General features: G+C 43.0%; 1 protein-coding gene across 2 annotated transcripts; it reads right to left on the reverse strand.

Annotated features, from left to right (window-relative positions):
* Nucleotides 1-5,707: 5,707 nt before the first annotated feature.
* On the reverse strand, nt 5,708-7,008 carry LOC147893735 (uncharacterized). 2 transcript variants are annotated; one of them, XM_087386650.1, is made up of 2 exons: nt 6,393-7,008; nt 5,708-6,155 (listed from the first exon to the last, which is right to left on the reverse strand). In XM_087386650.1, the coding sequence occupies exons 1-2, from the start codon at nt 6,653-6,655 to the stop codon at nt 5,780-5,782; spliced, it is 639 nt and encodes a 212-aa protein (XP_087242776.1). In that variant the 5' UTR covers nt 6,656-7,008; the 3' UTR covers nt 5,708-5,779. The 2 variants fall into 2 exon arrangements, with proteins under 2 accessions (XP_087242776.1, XP_087242775.1); XM_087386649.1 differs by having other exon boundaries at nt 5,708-6,164.
* Between the last annotated feature and the right edge of the window lie 17,846 nt (nt 7,009-24,854).

The following is a 24,854-nucleotide window of genomic DNA, read 5'->3' on the forward strand; positions in this document are numbered from 1 at the left end:
TCTTTTTCTCTCTTATCTCCACTCTTTTTCTCTGTTTTTTCTCCTCTCTTTTCTCCTCTCTTTTCGTATCTTTTCCTCTCTTATCTCCTCTCTTTTTCTCTCTTTTTTCTCATCTCTTTTCCTTTCTTTTCTCCTCTCTTTCCTTCTCTTTTCTCTCTTTTTCTCTCTTATCTCCTCTCTTTTCCTCCCTTTTCTCATCTCTTTCCTTCTCTCTTTTTCTCTCTTTTATCCTCACTTTTTCTCTCTTTTTCCTTCTCTTTTATCCTCTCTTTCCTGTGTGGCATCTTGCAACTTGATATCGTGGGCAGGTACCCTACTCCTGTCGAGATAGCCTACCACCACCACCATCGCAGAGGAGATACATGGAGGCACTTCTATGATGACGGGTTGATTACTGAGGAGCAGGATATCCGAGCTACTGGAGTGCCCCCCAGGTATTTAAAAGTAGTTAAATAATGTCAATATTGTAAATAAAGATTTGATTTTTCATACATTGATACATGTTGTCCCTCGTTTATAGGGCCCTAGGGCTATTCAGGACGAAGAGGATGAGAAGGGAGCGAAGAAGGGAGCAAAGAAGGGAGCGAGGATGCGGAGAACTTAGATTAGTTGTAGAAGTGGTGCTAGCTACTCTTTTTTGTACTTGAAGCCATTGGCTTGGCTACGTGCCTCTCTTGTATATACACTCCTCTTATTTTTTATACTTGAAGCCATAGGACGTGGCTTGGCTTCGTGCTATATGTACGTACAAGCACTTTTTGGGCTATGAATTAATATACACTCCTTTTATTTTTTTGGCTTTCAATTTCCTTGTGCAACGTTCTATCAATGAATGACATGTGAACTAAACATTTTGGAGTTGTAATGTTTTATTTGAAATTGTAATCGTCGACTAAAGACGTGCTTGGAATCGTGCTAATTAAAGTACGGTTGGTTGTAAGAATTGAATTGCATAATGTGGAAATGGGATTCTTGTAACCACATACCATACACAACATACACAGCATTCTATTCAACCACACAAAATTTTGCTTTTATAAAAAAAAAAGATTATGTAGAGTGTCTATAAGTGCGTCTATGTACATGTCTTTCTATTTTTTAAAAATTTCTATAGAGCGTCTAAAAGCGTGTTTATATGCGCGTCTGCCTATTATATAGATGCATTGATAGATGTGGGTCTGTAGATGCACATATAGATGCGCCCGTAAATTTTTTTTCAATTAAGAAAACTCGTATGTGAGCACGTTTGTGGGTGCTTTGTGTTGTTGTGAATTAACATCATTCTTGGGACCATGCAGCTTTGATAGGAAGTTTGTCAAGAATTTTACAATCTCGCCACCTATAAGCATAGACTATTAACATTGTGTCCACTTGCTATTGTACTCCTATCCATTTGGTGCACTTTATTTGTAGAGAATATGATGGGTGAAGCTAAGATTCGAGTGTTAGAGAGATAAATATAAAGCACTTGCTCTTGGACTTCCTACATGCATGCACTGCTAAATACTCCAATCTCTCTCCCTCCCTCCCTCCCCCCCCCTCTCTCTCTCTCTCTCTCTCTCTCTCTCTCTCTCTCTCTCTCTCTCTCTCTCTCTCTCTCTCTCTCTCTCTCTCATGTACACGCACACGCACACGCACACGCACACGCACACGCACATGCACACTCACACGCATGCGCACATGCACATGCAAACGCACACGCACACGCACATGCATACGCACACCTACCCTACTCTCTCTAGCTCACACCTCTCCCCCAAATCTCTCTCTCTCTCTCTCTCTGTCTCTCCCTCTCTCTCTCCCCTGCCCCATGCCTAATAGACACTCAAAACATCTCTATACTCTCTCCCTCATAGACCCCTTCTAGTCTCTCACTTCTCCCTCATAGACCCCTACTCTCTCCCCCCCCCCCCCCCCTATATCTTACACGTACGCAAGCATATACAGTAGAATTGAAAAATGGAGTGGCATAATGAAAAAATGATAGTGTGAAAGTAAAGAACACTATAGTGTTATGAAGCATAAATATACATTCAATGTGAAGGAAAGCAAGGTTGATTTACATGATGCAAGTTTGTATATCGAACCATGGAAACATGTGGGACCGTGAGGGGACCGTTAACTTGAGACTTTTTTCGGTCTTCAAAAATTGAACAATGGAACCTTTTGAATGCTTCTCTTTCTTTGCTCTATTGTTTCTTGGAAACTTGTTTGGACCCATTCCTAAAGGTTGCATTGTAACCCTACATAATCCTAAACTCGAGCAATACAAACACCATTTTTGTCCTTTTATATTGTGGCATACATAAGATTAAAGTTATAGCTTTGGTCCAAGAGAAGGTGATTGCTTCACCAACTTAGAAAGAATGGGAGCTCAAGCAAAGAGGAAGAAGAGGTTCATGATAAAATAAGAGCACTTTCCACTTACATAAAGGACTTAGACGCACAAGGATAGCTTGAGTGGAGGAAGAGGTTGAGAGGAAGAAGATGTTCATTGGATTCCACACCACACGAGGGTGTAGATGAATGGGAATAGTTTGAGAGAATGTTTGGGAGGTGTTTGGGCTAGTGAGACTTTTAGAAAATTTTTATTTTTGGGAGGAAGAGTGTTACATGAGATTTGAAGCCCACTAAGAGAAGGGGGAGAGTTAGGGGGGGATTACCCAAAAGGCAAGTGAATACCCCCAGGTGATGGTGGGGACAAGAAGGGGAACTAGGTTGAGGGACTGGGGACTAGAGGAGGTCTCTACACCAATGAGACAAAAGTGCGATTCCTTCCATTTTTAAATGACCTTGTCAACCTATAATTGGCTAGTTCTTTAATCTTGAGATTACACGGTTGCTTAATCCAAGAGGGATCCAAGAGGCCCTTTTTGAATCCAGATCTCCCTTAATGAAGGTTGAATAAGGAGTGTGACAAACCTAATCGATTCTACTATATGGCTAAGGACCCAAGAGATTAAAACTTGTTGAAAAAAGAACCCCTACAATAGCATGAGGGACTTGTGTAGAAGAGAGTGGCAATGTCTCTTACTCTCCAGAACTCATCTTTTTATGGATTAATATGTTGGCACTTAGCATAAGAGTGAAAGGTGAAACCACAGAACTTCTTTGAACTTAATGCATACTAATACTTAAGGTGTAAATTTGCCGATGAAATTGCTGAACTAAAAGAAGCTTTGTTGTCTAAGTTATGGGTAACTTTAGCGTATATATGTTGTTGTAATGTTTGCTAATCACATGTGACTCATGCATCCCTTTTGAACAACCATGCTTGGGGAATTAATGAGAGAGAGAGAGAGAGAGAGAGAGAGAGAGAGAGAGAGAGAGAGAGAGAGAGAGAGAGAGAGAGAGAGAGAGAGAGAGAGATTCATTACTACAAACTAGCTTTGATAAAGACACATGGATCACATCTACCAAATACATAAAATCTTATGAAGACTAATCTATTGCGCATATGTTACAATTCAAAAGGCTGCTAGTGGAAATCTGGGTTATGAGACTGCTATATGTAATGGAGACTTTGTTGGGAAAAAAAATGCAATGGAGACTTATAGAATTCGAGGTTAACCTGGTCTTAACACATGGAAAGAGAAAAAGTTATGCTAAAATAAATTAAGTGTTCACATGATTGCTCGGGAGGTTTACTAGATATATATCCTCTGGACCACTTGCGTTTAAGGCCTAATTTAAAAGTCTCTTATCTATGAAATTTTCATGAATAAAGCACATCCTTTTTATAGTAGATCTGTGAGTACTCCGAAAAAATGTGCAAAAAAAAGATTTGTAAAACCCCTTATGTTGTTGAACCTAAGTCCTCCACTTACATATTTATGAGTGTCCCGTAGCATGATTGTAGGAGAAGATAAATGTAGAGATACATTTTCGTAGATGTTGAAGAGTAGTTACAACATATCACGATGAGAACCTTTGTTCTAGAGTAGTTACAACGGATCATGTTGTAGAATACTTATAAGGGAATAATGCTACATTAACTATCGTGAACAATGCTAGAATTATGACATCCAAATGCTGATCATACACAAGCAGAAAAGGAAGTGCAATGTTGGTATAACTGGTTCGTCCCATAAGTTCATACGACCTGTAATTGCCAAGGGGAGCTCAGTAGATCACACAGAACCCCTGAAAAAATCATCAAAGGATTACATAAGGTGACTTTCAGCATCACTCCCTCTACGCAATGATCTACGAGGAGCAAAGATTTGAGGTTTATGTAATATGTAATTTTGAGGATTACATAAACTGACATTAAGGATGGCTCGTCCGGGCTTATATCTCTTACCTTATGCCGTGGCCTCATGGAAACAACTTCGAGGGGTATGAAACAAATAGGCATTCAAAAGTGCTTGGAGATAATGAATCAGGAAGACTTTATGGACGGAATCGCTAGCTGGAGAGGTCATCCAAGGATGTTCGTAATAATGCAGCCTCGAAAGAACAGTGATGTTAGAATCTTTGTGCTCACAGTCACAAAATTGCACAATTACGGCCACCCAGAAATGCTCCAGCAAGATTGAGGCCCATGCACGTGATCATATACCACCATAAAAACTCGCACACGCCTAAGAAATTAAGAAACAATTGCAGAACGCGGAGACTGCGTCCCACTTCATATATTCACTTCAAATCTGCAAGAACACAGGTGCATGCGTGTTTCTCCTTCGTATATTCAGCTGTGATTGCACATGAGATCACGTTGTTATCTTTGCGAGAAATCAAACTCTGGGGAAATGCTGGGTTTATATTTACATAACTAAACACTAGACCAGATGTATGAATTGGGGATTGATAGTCACAATGCCGAAAAACCGTCCTTCACTCACTCGAGCAGATCTACGAGAGGGCGCATATCAGCTGCCAAATTATAAAGAGAAGCTCAGAAAGAACGGGACAGTTATGATTTGCATATTCCAATCTAAGGTCCCGTATTCCTCAATCCAAATTACCGTGTGTGTTCGAAGGAGCAGTCTGCTCAAACATGGAAGAACGTCACATAAATCTGCGGTAATATATTACATTAAATCTGCGGCTCTGCCCAACGGCACATTTATAGTCTGTATAACATATTCGTAAGACAGGCCGTAACAACCAGAAGAGACTAAGAGACTTGAGACTTCGCCTGAGGAAAGAGTTTTATGCTAACGATTAAGCGGGCGCTGCAACTTCCAGGCACATGCAGATGCAATATGACGAGCTTCTGCCGTAATACGTTAGACGTGTCACGAACCCCCTTTAGGGAATAAAATAGATCTCAATGCGTCGTACCTCTGTAAGTCGCTCCCCGGCTGCCGTCACCAGATACGGTTGCAGAAGAGAGAAGGGACACAGTGTAAGGTGGCGCCAGCCTGTGCCGGCAACGTGTTGTAAAAGTTCCTGCAACTTCAAGGTGGCTAACACATGCAATACACACAAAAGGAGGATCAACCCTATAAGGTCTCGTCGAAGCATCGAGTTACGACTGTGCAAAAGTTCCTGCAAGTTCGAGTCGGAAATAATCCGGCTCATTTATGCAATACACACACAGGATCGATTCTATAGCAACAGCTCGTCGAAGTATCGCTCCAAGTTCAACAGATTTCGCGAACTTTCTACTTGCAGTTTCTGGAGTTAGATAACACTTTGGCTTGCTCATGCAGTAAAACATGCTGTTTATACTACAGACGCGCGAGAGATAAGAACTCTGCACAGATTGACATTTGATAGAAGTTCGAACTGATCTTTTGCTTGCAAGCTTGCTGGATGACATTTCAACCCATTGCTAGCATTTAACATCTGCTAGAAGTTTGTAACGGCGACCGTTGCCCCGCGGCCTGTCCAGATGTCTGTCCTTCACGATTTGCTGCCATTTATCCGACGCTACCTCTTCGCTTCTGTCTGCTGTATAGTTGCAGCGTTGGCGTTTTCGAACTTCGGTGTTCCTGGCCACGAACGTATGCTCTACATGAGTGAGGCTCTTGTTGTGTGGTGAAGATTGAGCTATCTGCCGTAAGAACTCGAACGCGTTATTTCTACGAGCACCAGCGTCTCTCTTCAGCTTCCGTTGCATCAATTGCTTGTTCTTTTGGGCTTTAATCTCTTCGTGCAAGCACCAATTGCATACCCAAATCTCTGAGCCTAAACAAGGATAAGATCTACTGCAATATCTGCAAACCACGATGTTATATGCGCGCGTCAAAGGTCTTTCCCCAATTCTTTCTCTCTCTCTCTCTCTCTGTGTCTTTGTGTCTCTCAAGAGAGACTCTGGGACCAACGAACGCAAAGAATCATTGTTCTTTATGCATGCATAGTACTCTTCCCTACCAAATTATATGCAAGGAAACAAAGACGTAAGCGATCAAATGAAGTTTGCAATTTCACTGCTAAGTCCTTACATGTGCTGATAACGGTTTCTACATCTGCTGCATCGGAAGAGGTCCTCGCAGATACCAACGTCACCACACATACTGCATTCTCTGTCTATCAGGGACGCAGCTTCCAGCTCCTGTCCGGAAGTAGAGTTTTCTTGCACTCCGATGCTGTGGCTTATGTTGTCTGGAGGTATGTCAGCAGCGTTTCCGTGTACGTTGGAAAGGAGGAGATGACTCGGAACCTCATTCAGATCGGCCATGCACTCGTCTTCCAGGGTGTTGTCCATGCGCAAGAGGAGCTGGAACGCGGAAGAAGCGGGGATGGGAGAGGGGTGGAGCCGTGGAGGAAGGAGAGCTGCAAGTAGGTCGCGGGAAGATATCTACCTCTGTCTCTCCCTTTGTCGTTCAGACTTGTTCTCTTCGCTGACTGCAGAGATGGGCGGTGCAAAGTTGCAAGCGGGTGTACTGAATACTCAGAGATCACAGCGCAGATACCGAAGGAGCGCTCTTGGATTCTGCCGCTGCAATCCTGTACGGCCAGTGTGGGCTGTTGCCTGTTGCTCTTGTGCAGTGCACGAGGATTCGCGAGTCGTGACACGAAGGATCACGATTCACTTCAGTCTCCGACTCCGAAGGCTACCTTCTGAGCAGGCTGCTCCTCGAGTGACTAAAGAACATCACTCAGGTTCGCCCAGACTCGGATGGCTCGGAATCTCAATCCTCGGTGTTATCACTCACCAAATTTATTCTATTTCAGGACGGAAGCAGCGATGCCGGATCTGGCCTAGTTGCACATCCCCTATCGGATGCAGTCCGATGCCTTAGGGGCCGATGAATGCGCTAGCGCCGTGAAGAATGAAGTTCTGAATTTCTACTGCTCTCCGTTTCCCGTCCACACTTCCACTTTTGGATCTTGCAGATCCTTCTCTCCAGCCAAAGAAGAACACCACAACTTGCAGCTATGTCGTAGACTGAACCTGCACTCAAAATCTAACAGCATGTAAAAAAAAAAAATTCTCCCACCACCGTCAGAATAAAAGCAGCTGGACCGTGCAGAACATGTCCGATTTCTGTATGCATCCACCAGTAGGTAGTCGTTAAAGCAGCAGAATCCTGATACCTTTCGACTTTGGTCAACAGCTTAACAAGAGCGAGCAGAAACATCTCCATTAGTCGTGTGGCTTGTTTTCGTTTGTGGGAGTTGATATCATGCTCTGAAAGCTATAGAGACTCATTATTTCGAATAATGAGTCTCTATAGCTCGTGTGAAGGTTCACACGAGCTAGTAGTCTTCGAGCAGATGGAATGGACAAATCATGTAGCAGCACGATCCTCTAAAAGGGGTATGAAGTCAACATAAGCGAGAAGTATGTACAGATGGCCAGAGTAAGAAGGTGAGTGATCCCGATCAAAGCGTATATCGTGCTAGGTGGAGTAAGCCCTGGGTGTGTGTGTGTGTAAATGTGTGTAAAAGTGTAGAAAGTGTGTGGGGGGGGGGTATCTGCGTGCATGCATGTGTGTGTGTGTGTGTGTGTATGTGTGTGTGAGAGAGAATTCATATGTTTGTGGTTTGAAGCTGCCTTTGAAACATCAAAAGTAGCACTTACGTATTAAAACTAGAAAATTATCATTGTTTTATTATTGCAATGAAATCTTGGATTAAATTATTACTATAAAGAACAGGATGTAATGTGCAATGTCTATAATTCCAAAGCCTATGAAGAGAAGTGTGTAATGTTTCTCATAATTATTAAAACTAGAAAATTATCCTTGTCCCTATATTACCATGAAATCTAGTTTGGATTGTTTAAATGGTGTTATGAATAATGAGGTGTAATGTACAATGTCTCCTCCAAAGCCTATGGAAAAAAGTGTGTAATGTTTTCTTGTAAGTTAAGCACTCAAACCCTATTGGTACATATAATTCCAAATATGTAGAACTTGGAAAGGAAGGGATGCCCATTTAATATGTAATGAATAATTATATGAAAGGGTTAAAAGGGGCTTAGGACAAGGATATAAAACCTTACTCTAATCTTTCTTCTCTTTCAAGGAAACTTGACATCTATTGTGCATGCATTCAAGTCCATTAAAAGCCGAGGCCTAATGTTAGGAGAACCTTCTATTTTGATATCACAATTGAAAGAAATTGAGAGTTCACATACTTCTAAAATTTGTCTTGCCTTTGATATAGTGCTCTATGTTGCATGGAAAAAGCTCAAGTATGTCCTCTAAAGATGTGCTACTATGTGCACTTCTCTAGAACATCAATTATGGCCCTTATGTGCACCTCATGGTTTTGCATTTTTTTGCCTAAATGATTCTACATAAATATACCCATATGCAACTTACTAGCCACACAAGCTTCTAAACTTACGAAAAGATTTACGTTTAGAATACCATATGCGATGTACATCATCGCACTAAAGTTTGCTTTGTCTTAAATCAATTGGGGAAAAAAGACCAATGATTTGTGAGCTTCATACCTGTCTTGAAAAGTTTCTTATGGTTATGCATTTTGCAACTTGGAAGCGGCAAGAGTGTACATGAAACCATGAGGCCATACACATGAGCGCACATGCGTATACACGTAGTTGATTGGCAAGGAGAAAGATGCGGTTGATTGATCTGAGTGTTTAGGCTCTCTTAGGACCTATTCACACGAAAAGCCTAATTTACAAAAAATCAGGCTGTGTTTACTCACAGTTTTCCACATGCGGTTTTTTAGGGGTGCATGTAGCTTGACGTGTCGATTAGGAAGCCGTTAATTGGTTACTCGTCGAGCATCTGCGCTGGGTAGGGGCGAGCCCAAAAACCAGTTCCAAGTATGGACTAACGAGGACAGGGTGGTTTGCAAACCGTTGAATATATCTACACCTTCCACTTGACACAAAAGATTTCTGTCCCTAGCCCATGAAGTATAAGGGCTTTTCCCGTACGTTGAGGGCCCTGTGGGAGGCATTGATTGTGACAGGACATTCATCTTCTACGTGCCACCCCGGAATTTGGAGCTTTCCCTCCTACTTCCAGTGTTTGATGGTGACCTGCGACTCATCCTCCAACGAGATTCCCCATCTAACACAGATTGAGACGTGCGAGTTGACAGGATGCGTCTTCCTTGGTAGAACAGCCAGGATGCGTCTTCCTGGGTAGAACAGCCAAGGATCGGATGGTGGAAGAAAAGTTCCACCCGACCGTGGCCCTTGACGGCCATTGATAATTTCTCACACTTTCACTATGGTTGTGTGTGTTACCCACAACTCTCACTTCCCCTAAAAGACATTTAATCAAATTTTATAGATGATTGGGTACCTTGATATTTTTATTAGTATGATGATCCCCCCCCCTTTTGTTTTTTTTGGGCTACCTACAACAAATTAGTTTGGTCAAGCTATTAATGGACCCCCCTTCTTGTGCAACTTCTTAACCTAGTATCTAATTCCTCGTGATGTCATGCCCCATGATGAAATGAATAAAGCTCTCTTCACTACTACACACGGATCCTATTGCAACGCTTAAGTACCGATGTTTAGCATGCACGGGGCGCTAATCGTCGGTATTGGAAGCGAGGTTCATTAAGGGTCGCTATATAGTGACTTTAGTAAAACGTCGCTATATAGCGACTTTTATCAGATTGGTAATGGTCTTATATAGCGACATTGAGACAGTTTTTTATAGCGACATTTTACAGAGAGTTTTTTTTTCCATACCGACCTTAAAAGATAGTTTTTTCCAATGACAATTTTTTTTAAATTTTCGTACATGTTTGATCTTTTGAGAGAGTAAAAGTACGAGAGCATGTACATCAAGCCTTTGAAGCTCATATATTCATGTCTAAGTTTGAGATGAAAAAAATCAATGAAGAGGATTTACATCAACGGTTTCATCCTGAGCAAGTCTAACGCACCAAACAAGTCTATCTCTAACTCTATATTGAGTTGATCTCCTATATCATCATCGTACTCTAGCATCCTACATTCACCTAAGCGTACTTGATCATCTTCTTCAATAAAGTGTAGTGATTCTTGATGATCATCGTCTTCTTCCTCAATATCGTGATCTCCATCTTCCTCCCATGTGATGTCATTATGCGCATCTTCCTCTTGGCTCATATTGTGATCTTCATCTTCTTCGCTAGATTCATCTGGATCAATTGGATCCGGCATTGGTAGTGGCATCTCCATATCCACATCTCTATCTTCAAAAATTTTTCTTACTTCGTGGTGCAACTTGGATCACGTACCACCATCTTGGATCAAAACGATATGGATGAAAAACCACCTATATTGAAGATGGGTGCCAAATGCCATAAATTATATATATGAAATTATGCTTAAGTACATGTATCAATGGATCTTTAAAAATGAAAGCTTCGATTAATTAAATAATTAGTATGCACCTGCTCACATTGCTCGAGAAGAACAAAAGTATCACTTTCATCGGTCCAAAGTTTGGTGGAGACTATTGCAAAGAAACCGCTACTGTCTTTTCTCATTGTTGCATGGGGACCGTTGTAAATAGTTCTAAACCATTTTACATCAAGAATGAAAATGCTAAATCGTCTGAAATCAACGTCATAGATTTCGCATATGGTTCCACAATAATCCAACTGTGAGGAGAGAAGATTGGTATTCGAAGCACTTGCTCAGCTATCTTGTGTGAAGTTAGCCATGACTCCACAATCATACGTGACTCTCTTTGAATCGATGCGTTCCATGCAAAAATGTCATCCATATGACCATAATGCACTGTACTTTTTGTACTGTAAAAGAGCATCACTAAAACAATGAAGATGCATCTATTTTATAGCATATATTGCCACAAATAATTACTTAATTACGTCAAGAGGTAAGAAACTTATGTATCATACATCCAGATGATAACTCTCGCTCGTGCTCGTTTGTTGTCTCTCCATCGCATTTGGCTTTACGTAGAGCTAGTTGTAGCCAATCAAGTGACATGTGAGTGGGGAGAAGAGCTAGATCCCATGGATATGGTTGCGATTGCCTGTACATTACTCTGAATCTCGTCCTTGCATTTATTCTTTCTACTTTGGCGGCTACATATCTCTCAATCCACTTCTGCATCTCCTTGCTATTGAGGATACAAAACTTATTGAATTTCTTCATTTGCTCTTCGCTCATCTTTCTTTCAATCCCTTTTCCTTGGGGAACCTCGCCAACGATGCGATCATCATCCTTGTTATGCCAAGCTTGCGGCATATCAGGATCCTTGGATGCAAGAAACTCTGTGATATATACTAATGACTCTTGCACAAGCCATCCCTCTACCATGCTTACTTCTGGTCTTGCTCTTTGTCTTACAAATCCCTTCAAAGTTTTCATAAACCGCTCGAGAAAAAAATCCACTGACTATGAACAGTACCTGCAATGGCCACCTCATCAACTATGTGTACAAGCAAGTGCACTTGAGTCGTCATAATGCTCGAGGGAAAGTGCTTCTCAAGCAAGCATGCGGCTTCAATGGATTCCACCCTAGCCTTCTCGATGCTTGCTCATCTTTCTTTCAATCCCTTTTCCTTGGGGAACCTTGCCAACGATGCGATCATCATCCTTGTTATGCCAAGCTTGCGGCATATCGGGATCCGTGGATGCAAGAAACTCCGTGATATATACTAATGACTCTTGCACAAGCCATCCCTCTGCCATGCTTACTTCTGGTCTTGCCCTTTGTCTTACAAATCCCTTCAAAGTTTTCATAAACCGCTCAAGAAAAAACATCCACTGACTATGAACAGTACCTGCAATGGCCACCTCATCAACTGTGTGTACAAGCAAGTGCACTTGAGTTGTCATAATGCTCGAGGGAAAGTGCTTCTCAAGCAAGCATACGGCTTCAATGGATTCCACCCTAGCCTTCTCGATGCTCGATATGGAGATCTCTTTTTGAGATATCCACCTATTTCACATGCCCATGTAAGATATATTCATAATCAATCTATAGATTATCAGCTTAAATTGAAGAAAATGCAATCAATGCGATTTGATAGTAGGCATACCTTACAATACCACTGATCTTGAATATAGCATTTCGAACATCTTCTTGTAAGCACCCTTTTATTGTAATTGGGAGGATGAACTATCAAAGCAACAAAGAAGTCATGTCAACAATATAACATAATCATAATTACGCTAATGCATCACGATTATCGGTACACTAATCCTGCAGCTTAGAATACCTGTAAGACCTTGTGCCAATCATGGGACTTGAACCCACTAAGCTTAGTCCTTTGAAAATGCTTCTTTCAAGCAATGCATGTACCCTGTGGGTGTTTGAAAAGAGGCAATGTCTGCCTTGACTACTGCCTCCTCTCTTGTAGAGAGCATCCATGTTGCTTTTGGGAGGATAACTTTTCCCGAAGCATGCACTTGGGGCCACAAACGAGACATCCTATTCATAGCACGTAAGTCTTCTCGCACTCCTCTCGAGTCTTTAGAACCAACCAAGTCTGCCCAAATAGTAGCCCCCACATTCTTGAAGATATGCATGGGATCCAAGAGATGATTGATTTGTAACTGACCCCAATAAGGAAGCTCGTGAAAGATCGATAACCTCTTCATACCAGGAGAAGGTTCCTCTCCATTCGCCCTCCAAGCCTGAATCAAGTCACTTGCCTTCAAATATGATGGTGGTGGATCAAGCTGATCTCCACGCGCGAGATGGTCTAGCGGAAGGTATCCAGCATGACCTTCATAAACATTTTTTCTCATATGTTTGGAGTATCATGCAAGTGATTTAAAACTCGATCCACAAACAAGACAAGCATGGTACCCACTTGTAACAAGTCCTGCACGTGTGCATGAATGTATTAGTATAAGACATGCGTGCGAAAGAGAGTCATAAAAGCATAATCCTATATTATACATGTAAAGACACAACCACGCACCTGCGCACTCTCCATATCTTGGGTAGTCATGCATGTTCCACATCAAGATACCCCTGACCAAAATATCATTGGTATGTCTAGGAGCTCTGGAAATATCAAAGACCCACGCTCCTCTTCATAAGATCTGTAACTCCTCTATCAAAGGTGCCATGTACATGTCCATATTTTTGGCCTTGTACTTCCCTGGCACAAGTAGTGCAAGCATGGGGTGTCCCTTCTTTATTGTTAGCCATGGTGGGATATTGTAATTCACCAAGACTATGGGCCATGTCGACCAAGATGTCGAGCGTAACCCGAAAGGATTCACTCTGTCCATGGCGAGCCCAAGATGTAAGTTGTGTGGCTCCCTTGCAAAGTCCGGCCACTGATTGTCTATGTGCTTCCAAGTTGCACAATTTATGGGAATCCTCAATGTCATCAGTGGACTGATGAGATGCATGCCATGCCATCAACTTCGCTATGGATTTGCATCGGAACATGTGCTGTATTCTTGCAATGATGGAAAAGTGTCTCAAGACCTTTACCGGTATCTACTCACCCTGCAAGTCATCTCTATATCATTGTTCCCCACACTTCGGACAACTAGCCAAATCTCCATGCTCATGACAAAAGAGAATACAATCATTATGGCAAGCATGGATGGTATCATAATCCATACCCACCGTTGTTAGCATCTTCTTTGCTTCATCTCTTGATGCGGGCATGGTATTTGGTGCAGGCAACATCTTCTGGAGCAACCTATCACAATTCAAACATACAATATAGGCTTCAAATAATGATGATTTGGTACTACATACATAAAGTGGGGATACAAAGGCTTCGACTAATGACAATTCTCAAACATACATGATGATTCTCAAAACAAACAATATCCAAATAATGCCTCAAATTAATGTAGGAGCTAACCTCATTAAGGCTGAGACACTTGTATCCGACCACCCATACTTTGCTTGCAGATTCAAGATTGAGAGACAAGCACGTAGTTTAGACATCCTAGCACCCTTGTACAACTGTGTTGATTGGAACTCTCACATTTTGACCTCAGACTCTGACATCATGTGTACATGTGATATAGCACCCCTAAAAATAGAATCCATCATGTCCACCATGCCCTCATCATCATCCGAGAGACTATAGTCTTGCTCAAAGTGTGAAGATATATGCGCACTGTCACCCTCCTCATTCTATTTCAATATTTCGTGTAAATATAATATCTTGTCTCAAGGTTTCTTGTCATAATGGTATCCAATATTCACCAGGAACTCAAATAGCATTGACTTATCGATAATCCATCACCACGTGCAACATCAATGGTGGGTACTAGTTTGGGCTCCTCCCCATACATCCGCAAGTGGCGCATGATAATATGACATTGATGTTGTACTTCTCGCTTGCAATGAGTTTAATGACAATACAACCTCTCCGTAAGCCACTCTGTGCTCCCAGGCATTGTCGCATCATCTAACGAGCTTCCACTCGTCCCTTCCATCTGCACACTTCCAAAATCACAACATGAGTTGCAAGGAAATCTATTAAGATCCAAAAAATAGCCACAGATGAGCTTCTTTTCTCTCTTCTAACAATAAGTGCCCTGAACCATCGTTATATAGTGACTTTTTGCTTTGTTCCGTTTCTATATAGTAACGCTTTGCCCTATTCCATCGCTATATAGTGACGCTTTTTGGATATAAGCATTGCTATATAGCAACTAACTAGCGTTGCTATATAGTGACGTTGGGGGCTTAAATCCAAAACCCTGTGCCGCGATGCTTTCTTTAGCATCTCTATTGCGAGAAAAACAAAAATCTCTCCTCCCACCTTATATTCGACAACCTCGCTTTCCTCCTCTTTATTCTCCACTCCTCACCACTAGTCAGCTCCTGTCCTAACACTTGTGCTCCCTCTCCACCCTTCTCCCTCTTTGCTTGTGTGAAAAGAAGTTTTTCAAGAAGGTGAATCTCTTTAAGCAATGTAGGTTTGTTTTTTGTGAGATTTCGTTTTATGAGTGTTAAAGCATGTTTCTCCTTATATTGCTAAGGCTATGTGCTAGTTTTCATGCTTGATTTTCAAGGGTTAAAGACAAAAAACGAGATTTTGTGAAAGAAAGAAGACTCACCTCTTCTCTTTTGGGTATTTCTCTTCCTCCTCTTTCTCCTTGTTTGTAGGCTTATGATTTCTCCTTGTTTGTAGGCTTATGCTTGTCTCCTCAATCCAATCCCTTTGAAAAGTTATTTCTCTAAACTCCTCCTGCCTCTAACTAGTTATTTGAAAAATGGTACGTTTCCTCTCTTTTGTAGGGCTAGTCCACAAAACACCGAGCGGGACTATTCTAGGTAAGAAAGTCCTTCCTCTTTTTTCCTTTTGTTATTTTTGTTATTTGCATTGGCCTGCAGCTAGCGCCTTAAGCGCTAGTTGCAGTGATGGGCATAGGAACCCTCTCTTCCCCTCTCTTTTCCTATTCCCTCTTCTTTCCCTCTCTCCCTCTCTCCCTCTCTTCCTTCTCTTCTTTTTCCCTCTTCTTTATCCCCTCTTTCAATCTCTTTTTCCCCTCTTCCTCCTTTCCTTCTCTTCTTTTTCCCCTCTTTCAATCTCTTTTCCCCTCTTCCTTCTCTTATGTTTATGCTCTTTTCCCCTCTTTCATCCCCTCTTTCAATCTCTTTTCCTCTCTCTTTCCCCCTCTCTTTCCCCTCTCTTTTTCTTTCCTTTTCTCTTATGCTTATGCTCTTTTTCCCTCTTCCTTCTCTTATGCTTTCTCTTTTCATAAGCATATGTATTTGCTTATTCTTAAGCTTTCTCTCTTTTTCTTTTATGCTCATATGCTCTTGCATAAGAATAAGCATATCCTTTCTTTCCTTTTCTCTTATGCACGAATGTCTCCTTCTCTTTCTCCTTCTCCTCTTTCCTCTTTTCCTCTCTCTTTCTCTCTCTCTTTCCCCTCTTTCGATCTCTTTTCATAAGCATATGTATTTGCCTATGCTTAAGCTTTCTCTCTTTTTCTTTTATGCTCATATGCTCATGCATAAGAATAAGCATATCCTTTCCTTCCTTTTCTGTTATGCTTATGCTCTTTTTCCCTCTTCCTTCTCTTATGCTTATGCTTATGCATGAGCATATGTCTCCTTCTCCTCTTTTCCTCTCTCTTTCTCCCCCTCTTTCCCCTCTTTCGATCTCTTTTCATAAGCATATGTGTTTGCCTATGCTTAAGCTTTCTCTCTTTTTCTTTTATGCTCATATGCTCATGCATAAGAATAAGCATATCCTTTCCTTCCTTTTCTCTTATGCTTATGCTCTTTTTCCCTCTTCCTTCTCTTATGCTTATGCTTATGAATGAGCATATGTCTCCTTCTCCTCTTTTTCTCTCTCTTTCTCCCCCTCTTTCCCCTCTTTTCATAAGCATATATATTTGCCTATGCTTAAGCTTTCTCTCTTTTTCTTTTATGCTCATATGCTTATGCATAAGCATAAGCAATATGCTTTCTTTCCGTATCTCTTATGCTTATGCTCTTTTTCCATCTTCCTTGAACTCTTATGCTTATGCTAATGCATGAGCATATGTCTCCTTCTCTTATGCCTATGCCTATGTCTATGCATGTCCTTCTCCTTCTCCTCTCTTTTTCTTGTCTTTTCATAAGCATATGCCTATGCCTATGCCTATGCATATCCTTCTTCTTTCTTTCTCTTCTTTTTTTCATCTCTTTTTCTCTTATTTTCATAAGCATATGCCTATGCCTATGCCTATGCATGTCCTTCTCCTTCTCCTTTCTTTCTCTTCTTTTTTCCTCTCTTTTTCTCTTCTTTTCATAAGCATATTGTTAGATATCAATGCTCCACTCTCGTGTAACTACGCGGGAACTAGCTAACTCTACTTGTAAGCCCCCCATATGAGGAGAAGGCATTTGAGTAGCTCGGTTATCCAGTAGGTCCTGGTGTATATCTTCAGAGAAGCAGGCAAGTGTATGATCATGGTCCTTTATGTGGACGACCTTGTCATAACAGGGAACCATGAAGAGAAGATCTCGTAGACAAAGCATTTGCTAGGAAGAGAGTTTGAAATGATAGACCTCGGACTGATGCATTTCTGTTTGGGGATTGAAGTTTGGCAAGAGCCGAAACAGATCTTCATTTCACAGTTGAAGTATGCTAGTTGAAGTATGCTGGAGAGATACTGAAGGCATTTGGCTTTGCTTCTTATGAGGCAGTGTGATTGAGGAGGATTTTAGGGGACATGGCTGCAGTGCAGAACAAGCCTACGCAGTTATCATGTGACAATCAGAGTTGCATGGTGATTGCAAAAAACCTTGTGTTCCACGCTCACATAAAACACATTGAGATTTAATATCACTTTGTACGCGAGCTCATCATGGATGGAGAGGTCGACTTGGTGTACTATTCGACTACAGAGAATGCTGCGGACATCTTCACGAAGGCTCTTAGAAGAGACTTGTTGGAGAGGCATCTTCATCGACTTGGCATTGGACCGAAAAAGTAAGTTCACTTGCGGGTGGACATTGAGGGGGGGTGTTAGATATCAATGCTCCACTCTTGTGTAACTACGCGGGAACCAGCTAACTCTACTTGTAAGCCCCCATATGAGGAGAAGGCATTTGAGTAGCTCGGTTATCCGGTAGGTCTTGGTTTGGACACCAGATGGGGACCATGTGTGGCTTGATGGCTGGACGCTTCAGATAGAGTTGGCACACCACCAACTAGGTTACATGCAAGTGCGGGAAGGCATCCCATGACTGACCGCACTGAGGGTAGATGGAGCTTTTGTCAGGGCAGCCCACTCTTGGGTTGCGGGGCCAGTTTGGAGCCTCAGATGATCCCGGATGGCTCTGGGCCGAACGGAGACCATAGATAAGTTGCTCTATTTTGCGCACCGGTTCTATCGTGTGGTCGGTGGCCTATTTCGGACCGACCCCTAGTCGACTGTTTTGGGCGGACTGGGTCGGTCACCCAATTGGCTCTAACTAACTACTTGTGGTGGCTATATAAGAGCACGCCCGTGAAGCCCATTTCATCACTGGCTACAGCAACCCTGATTCCTTAGCATCCAACCTCCGTCTTCTATTGTTTTCAGCTCGCCATCGAAGCTTCTTTCACAGGAGCGCACAGTTGGGAGGCAGCGCCATCTATTGTATCAGTTTTATAGTAATCAAAATTTTGATTCTCCATACTATTTGTTTTCTCTGTTACGTACGAGATCCTGTTATCTGTTGAGCACAGACGTTGTATTGTTTTCTTACACATATGCCTATGCCTATGCCTATGCTTATGCTTATGCATGAGCATATGCTAATATGCTTATCCATAAGCATAAGCATAAGCATACGCTTTCTCAATGTTTTCTCTTATGCTTTGTCAATGTATTCTCATATGCTTTCTCAATGTATTCTCTTGTTTTTTTTTTCCGTGTTTGTGTCAATGTTAGACATGGGATCATGTTGCACATCTAATGAGTATGGAAATCCTCGTAGGAGGAGACATCATGATCTCTATTCTCCAGAGGACTTTGATTCCCCTCAGGCAACACCTCAGGGCCTACCCTTGCGACTACCCCTAGCCCGACTCCTCTTAGACATAGCACTGTGACTACCCCTTGGGAACTCCTTTGCTAGAAGCCCATGGCTTTGTCGGAAGTCCCGACGAGTTTGTGGCATAGATGACTGATGAGGAGGCAGTGAGATTCTTCTCTCTGCTATCCTAGAGGACCTCAGCAATTCCCTCTCCTACACTGACGGCTGGACCTACTGCCCAGCCATCCCCTCGTGCCCCTTCGACTGAGGGGTCATCACCTGGGTGTGCCCATCATAAGGGAAGGAAGAGTAGGAGGGGTCGCTCATGTTGTGCTACCTCGGGAGATGTAGACGAGTCAGTACACTCACATCCCTATAGGTCTCCACTTGGTCTCGAGACCCAGTACCAGTCAGGTCCCTTGCCCTCTCCTACTCCCATTGCTACTCGCTTCGGAAGCGCTCACACAAACACCACTCGCTCTGACATGAGTCCTCTTTACCTAGTCAAGGGCTGTTGAGAGTTCACGCTCAACATCATGTGATCATGTGTGCATAGCACCATCACGTGATCATATGTGCATAGCACTAACCTTATAGAGTGCTATAAAGGAAAGGGTTAGCTCCCCTAACCCTAACCCTAAAAGGGTTTGTATATATTCTATTTTTTCAACTAAATCTAGTGTACAGTTAGTCATTTGTGGTGTGCTCTCTAGCTGTGCCCTCTCTCCTCATCTCCACTCTTCTCCTCTCCCCTCTTCATATTTTGTCATGGTATCAGAGCTCCCTTGTCTTCCGTTGAGACATTGAGATTCTTGAGAGTGTGAGAGAGATTGTGAGATTGAGAGTTCTCTTGAGTGATTGTGAGATTTTTTCCCTTCACTTCCGTTGAGAGAATTTCCGTCCATTGAAAGAAAATTCCGTCATTGTTCTTGAGAGGATTCCTTGATTGAAAGCAAGAGAGATTGTGAGTGATCTCTGCAAGAGAATCATGTGAAAAAGTTCTTCGAGTGTATCCTTATGAGAGAAAGATAGGAGTGATTGTGCGAATCGTCATTGTTTCCTTTGTTTTTTGGGAAAAGTGATTTCTCTTGAGAGAGTTCTGAGATTTCCATCGTGAGAGGTCTTCATTAAGAAGGCCGAGTTTCGGGAAAGAGAGTGAGAGAGACCTACGGGCGACGAGTAGCTTCAACGACTCTTTGCACCAAAGCCCCTTCACCGACTCCTACCAAAGACTAGAGTTTCAGAATATTGCGCTCCATCAACAACGAACAACAGCCCATAGTCTTCTATAAGGTGCCTCCAATCGGCCGACGAACGAGCAGCAGCAGTGGCGACTCCATCGTTGGACCTCCAACTCCAACTCCAACTGCAACTCCAACTGCCCTTGTCAACCGTCTACAAACGATGTCTCTTTCCGTTCGCTTTCTGAAATTTCCACTGTCCGCCTTACTTTCGCTACGCTTACAAAGCATCCTTCTTTTAGCGGTGTCCTCCGGCTGCGGAGGACTAGCATTAAAAGCTTCGTCACTCTTTGCATAACCCCTTTCTGGCCGCAGCGTCACTATTTTGAATCCTAGCGAAACCAAAGGAGTGCATACCGTGTGCCTTCGCCTCCGTGCAGCTTCCACTGTAGAACTCAAATTCCGAGATTTGTGGCCGCTTCGCAGCACTCTACCCAAGTCTTTCTTGAAAGGCATCACGCCGTGAGGGTCTCCTAGCGCAGCAGCTGCACAGTTCACCTCGCCTCAATTTCTCCTAAATCGTCCGGTGGTTCTTTCGTTGACGCGATTTTAACAAACACCATCCTCCTCCACTAGAAATCCGAGACGTTCTTCCTTCCAGAAAAAGAAGTCGCCAGCAAGCTCCAGCATCTACAGCAAGCTCCAATCGCCGCCATCAGCTTCGCAGCAAAGCTCCTAGCTCCTCCAGTGAGCTCCAGCATCCACGAGCTCTAACGAAGAACGACGACGGAATCTTCGAGATTCCGTCGGCATCTCCCAGATTCCGGCGGCCCACGAGGCGACACGTGGAGGATAGAGCACACACTCACCTTGCGACACGTGGCAGATAGACTGCCACGTCATCACCGACTGCCACGTCATCACCGACTGCCACGTCAGCACCGACTGCCACGTCAGCACCGACTGCCACGTCATCACCGACTGCCACGTCATCACCGACTGCCACGTCATCAGTGCCACGTCATTAGTGACACGTCATCAGCCACGTCAGCACTGCCACGTCATTTGCCACGTCATTTTGCCACGTCATCTGCCACGTCATTTGTGCCACGTCATCTGCCACGTCATCTGTGCCACGTCATCATTGCCACGTCATCAGTGCCACGTCATCAGTGACACCTCAGCACTGCCACCTCAGCACAGAGCTTCACTGGCACACCTCTTGCTAAGCACAGTGCCACATCATCACTGCATGTGACTCACAGTGACACATCATCATTGAGCACCATTTGCACTCCTTTTGCCCCTCCACCTAGATCAAGTCATATCTCTTGATCCAGGAAGAATTTGAGGGTGCTCCAAAAAGGAAAGTCGCTCGATTTTTTGTGCTCTACGCGCTCGTTACATCACGCGCACATTTCGGCGCAAGTTACACTCACATTTGAGCCTCGCCGACAAAACCACTTCCTTCACGCACATTTGCCTCTACATCGACGCATCTGACCCAGCACTTAAAAAGAACAAAGGAAAAGGAATTATTTGCTGCTCTTTCATCGATCGACGGTTGGTTTAGATCTAGATCAGAGTAGACTAGATCGCCATAGAGGGGACGCTTTGAATTCCCCAAGTTGCCAATCTAAGCCATGCCCGAAATTCCCGACTAGTACCTACTCGGAGTCAGTCCATACGCTCACATCCGATTTCACATCATTACATTACCTGAAATCTTACGTTCATCAGTTCAGTGAGCAGACTTCAGAGTTCAGAGGCATTGCAGATTGATTCAGTGGGCAGATAGCACTTGATTTCACACACACATGCCACCATTGTAAAGCCTATTTGGCTATCTCACGGCATCGTGCACATCATTTTTCAGCCTTGTAAAGCCTCTTGGCTATTCCCGGCATCATTGCCACAAGCCTTGTAACACAGGTCAGATCTTATTTACTGCAGTTCTATCTTCACCGACGGTACAGAGATTTCACTTGGCATCTTCAGTGTATTTGCAGTTGATTCATACAGAGTTTTCCAGGACACTTTTTGAGTACATTGTTTGCACCATGTCAACTAGCAACCTCAATTTGGAGGCATCTGCTAAGTTAGACAACTCCAATTACGGTACATGGAAATACCGAATGGAGACCATTCTTGTGCTTCAGGACAAATGGGAGTATGTCGATGGATCCATACCTAGACCATTGGCAGATCCAGCCACCAGTAGCTCTACTCCATCTGTTGTCACAGCACCAGCAACGGGATCTACATCGGGATCTACATCTACACAAACAGTTTCCGCACCAGTAGCAGATCCTGCCATTGCCCGAGCTCAAGCAGAATGGGATAAGAAAGACAAGTATGCCTATCACCTGATCAAGCAGAATGTGCAAGATGTCATGCTAGCACAGCTCAACACAGTCAAGACATCAAAAGAAGCATGGGATATGTTCGCAGCTCTCTACGAGTCCAAGAACACATCCAGGATTCTCACCTTGAGAAACCAGATCAACCAGAGTTTCCGCAACAGCAATGAAACTGGTCATGCTTATGTACTCCGCATCAAAGACTACAACAATCAACTTGCAGCAGCCGGAGAGACTATGAATCCCGCAGAAATGGTTCAAGTAATCCTGAATGGACTAGGAGAGGGATATGAGAATCTAGTCCAGAGTATTGCCATCCAACGGCAAATTCCAACACTGGAAGAACTTCAGTCAGTTCTACTTGGTGAAGAACTCAGGACTCAGGCCATTCAAGCACGTAAAGGTCATTCTAATGATCAGGCATTCACAGCTTCAGACAGAAGCAGAGGCAAAGGCAGAAACAGAGGTAGATCATATCAGAAAAGTGGTCAAAATCAAAGTCAGAATCAGCATCAGCAGCATCCTCAGCAACATCAAAATCAGCAAAGAGGAAATCATTCCAACAGAGGAAGATTCCAAGGACGAGGGAATGCATCCACCAATGTGTCAAACATTCAATGCAACTATTGTCACAAGTTTGGACACTATGAAAGAGATTGCCGCAAGAAGCAGTATGACCAAGGCGGTCAATCCAGCAGTAATCGAGGGAATTCCCGAGGAAGAGGAAATCATCGTGGTGGACATTCTAGTCACAGTCATTTTGCAAATGAACATGGCAATATGTTTCTTGCAAGTGAGGAATTGCATCAGACTAATATAATGCACCAAGACACTGATTTCAATCCCAAAGAGGATTTCAGCTATCAAGTCGACCAAGTGGAACAGGATCCTTGGTACATCGACAGCGGTGCATCATCTCATATGACAAATCATCAGGAATGGTTCACAGAAATGAAGCCATTAGAAGGTCAAAAGAATGTCATCTATACAGCAGACAATACACCGAATCCGGTTCAAGGGACAGGTGTTATCCCTATGAATAATTTCACTGGTACAAAAGGATTAGTCAAAGATGTGCTCTATGTTCCGAAGCTCAGCAAGAACCTCTTGTCAGTAGGTCAAATGACGGAACACAACTACAAAGTCATCTTCGACGGTGATGAATGCACTATCAGAGACAAATCCAAAAGAGGTCAGCTAGTAGCAAAAGGTGTCAAGGAAGGACGCTTATACAGGATGCTAGCTACAGTACCAGATCAACATGCCATGTCAGCCCAAATGCAACAGATGCCACTATCTGCAAAATGGCATAAGAGATATGGTCATGTCAACTTCAAGTACTTGTTAGATCTAAGGAATCAAAATATGGCAATTGGGATTCCGAAGCTACAGTTTCTTGGAAAGGTTTGTGAAGCATGCTGCTTCGGCAAACAAAAGCGAACCAACTTTGTCAGAAGTACCTCTCGTGCACGAGGTATTCTTGATTTGATTCATACAGATGTATGGGGTTATGCCCAGACCCGCAGCATCAATGGTTCACTTTATTACTTGACCTTCATCGACGACTACAGCAGATATTGTTGGGTCTACTTTCTGAAAGAAAAATCTGAAGTGTTTGTCAGATTTCAAGAATTCAAAGCCATGGTAGAAAACCAAACAGGTAGAAAGATCAAGGTCATGAGATCAGACAGAGGAGGTGAATACATGTCTTCAGCATTCATCAACTTTTGCAAAACTCACGGCATTCGAAGACAATTCACATGTGCAGATACTCCTCAGCAAAATGCAATAGCTGAAAGGAAGAATGGGACTTTAGCAAGCACCATCACGTGATCATATGTGCATAGCACTAACCTTATAGAGTGCTATAAAGGAAAGGGTTAGCTCCCCTAACCCTAACCCTAAAAGGGTTTGTATATATTCTATTTTTTCAACTAAATCTAGTGTACAGTTAGTCATTTGTGGTGTGCTCTCTAGCTGTGCCCTCTCTCCTCATCTCCACTCTTCTCCTCTCCCCTCTTCATATTTTGTCAAGGGCCTGTCCTATCAAATCACGACTGTTGAAGAGATAATAGAAGATAAAAAGAGCAAAGCAATGATGCTTACCATGAGGCGGTTGATGAGCCACCACTTCAAGAGCGGCATTGCTACTGATTGGCAGTATCAAGATGAGCAAAAGACGCAGGCGGTCATCGATGAATTAAAAGAAAAATACCCTAACCCCCCAAATTGGAAGTTTAATGAGAATTACATACGAGAGCGCATGGGTTTGGTCTTGAAGCATCGTAGATCAACCTTGCGTACTTCCATTGCAAAGGGGAGGGCTAAATCTAGCTAGGCAGATAAAGATGATTGGAAGTTTTTCAAGAAGTAGAATAGAGCCCATCCCGAAATGTTTGAGGGTCAGAGGAGGGCTGCGAGGAGACGGCTGGATGCCGTAGGTACTTCGCACTTTGGTGCAGGTGGACAGTTGGCATTTGAGGCAATTGTGGTAAGTCTACTTCTTCTCATTTAATGTATTG

The sequence above is a fragment of the Dipteris shenzhenensis genome, chromosome 15 (genome assembly GCF_047967505.1).
Source record: "Dipteris shenzhenensis isolate YYH24624 ecotype China chromosome 15, Dip_SZ_1.0, whole genome shotgun sequence".
Classification (NCBI taxonomy): Eukaryota; Viridiplantae; Streptophyta; class Polypodiopsida; order Gleicheniales; family Dipteridaceae; genus Dipteris; species Dipteris shenzhenensis.

Excerpts from the sequence above, each read along its gene's own strand:
- LOC147893735 (XM_087386649.1), bottom strand. The coding sequence starts at position 6,655 with ATGGACAACACCCTGGAAGACGAGTGCATGGCCGATCTGAATGAGGTT. Across the intron at positions 6,165-6,392 it reads AGAAACCGTTATCAGCACAT|ATATTGCAGTAGATCTTATC; the intron begins GTAAGGACTTAG and ends CGTGGTTTGCAG.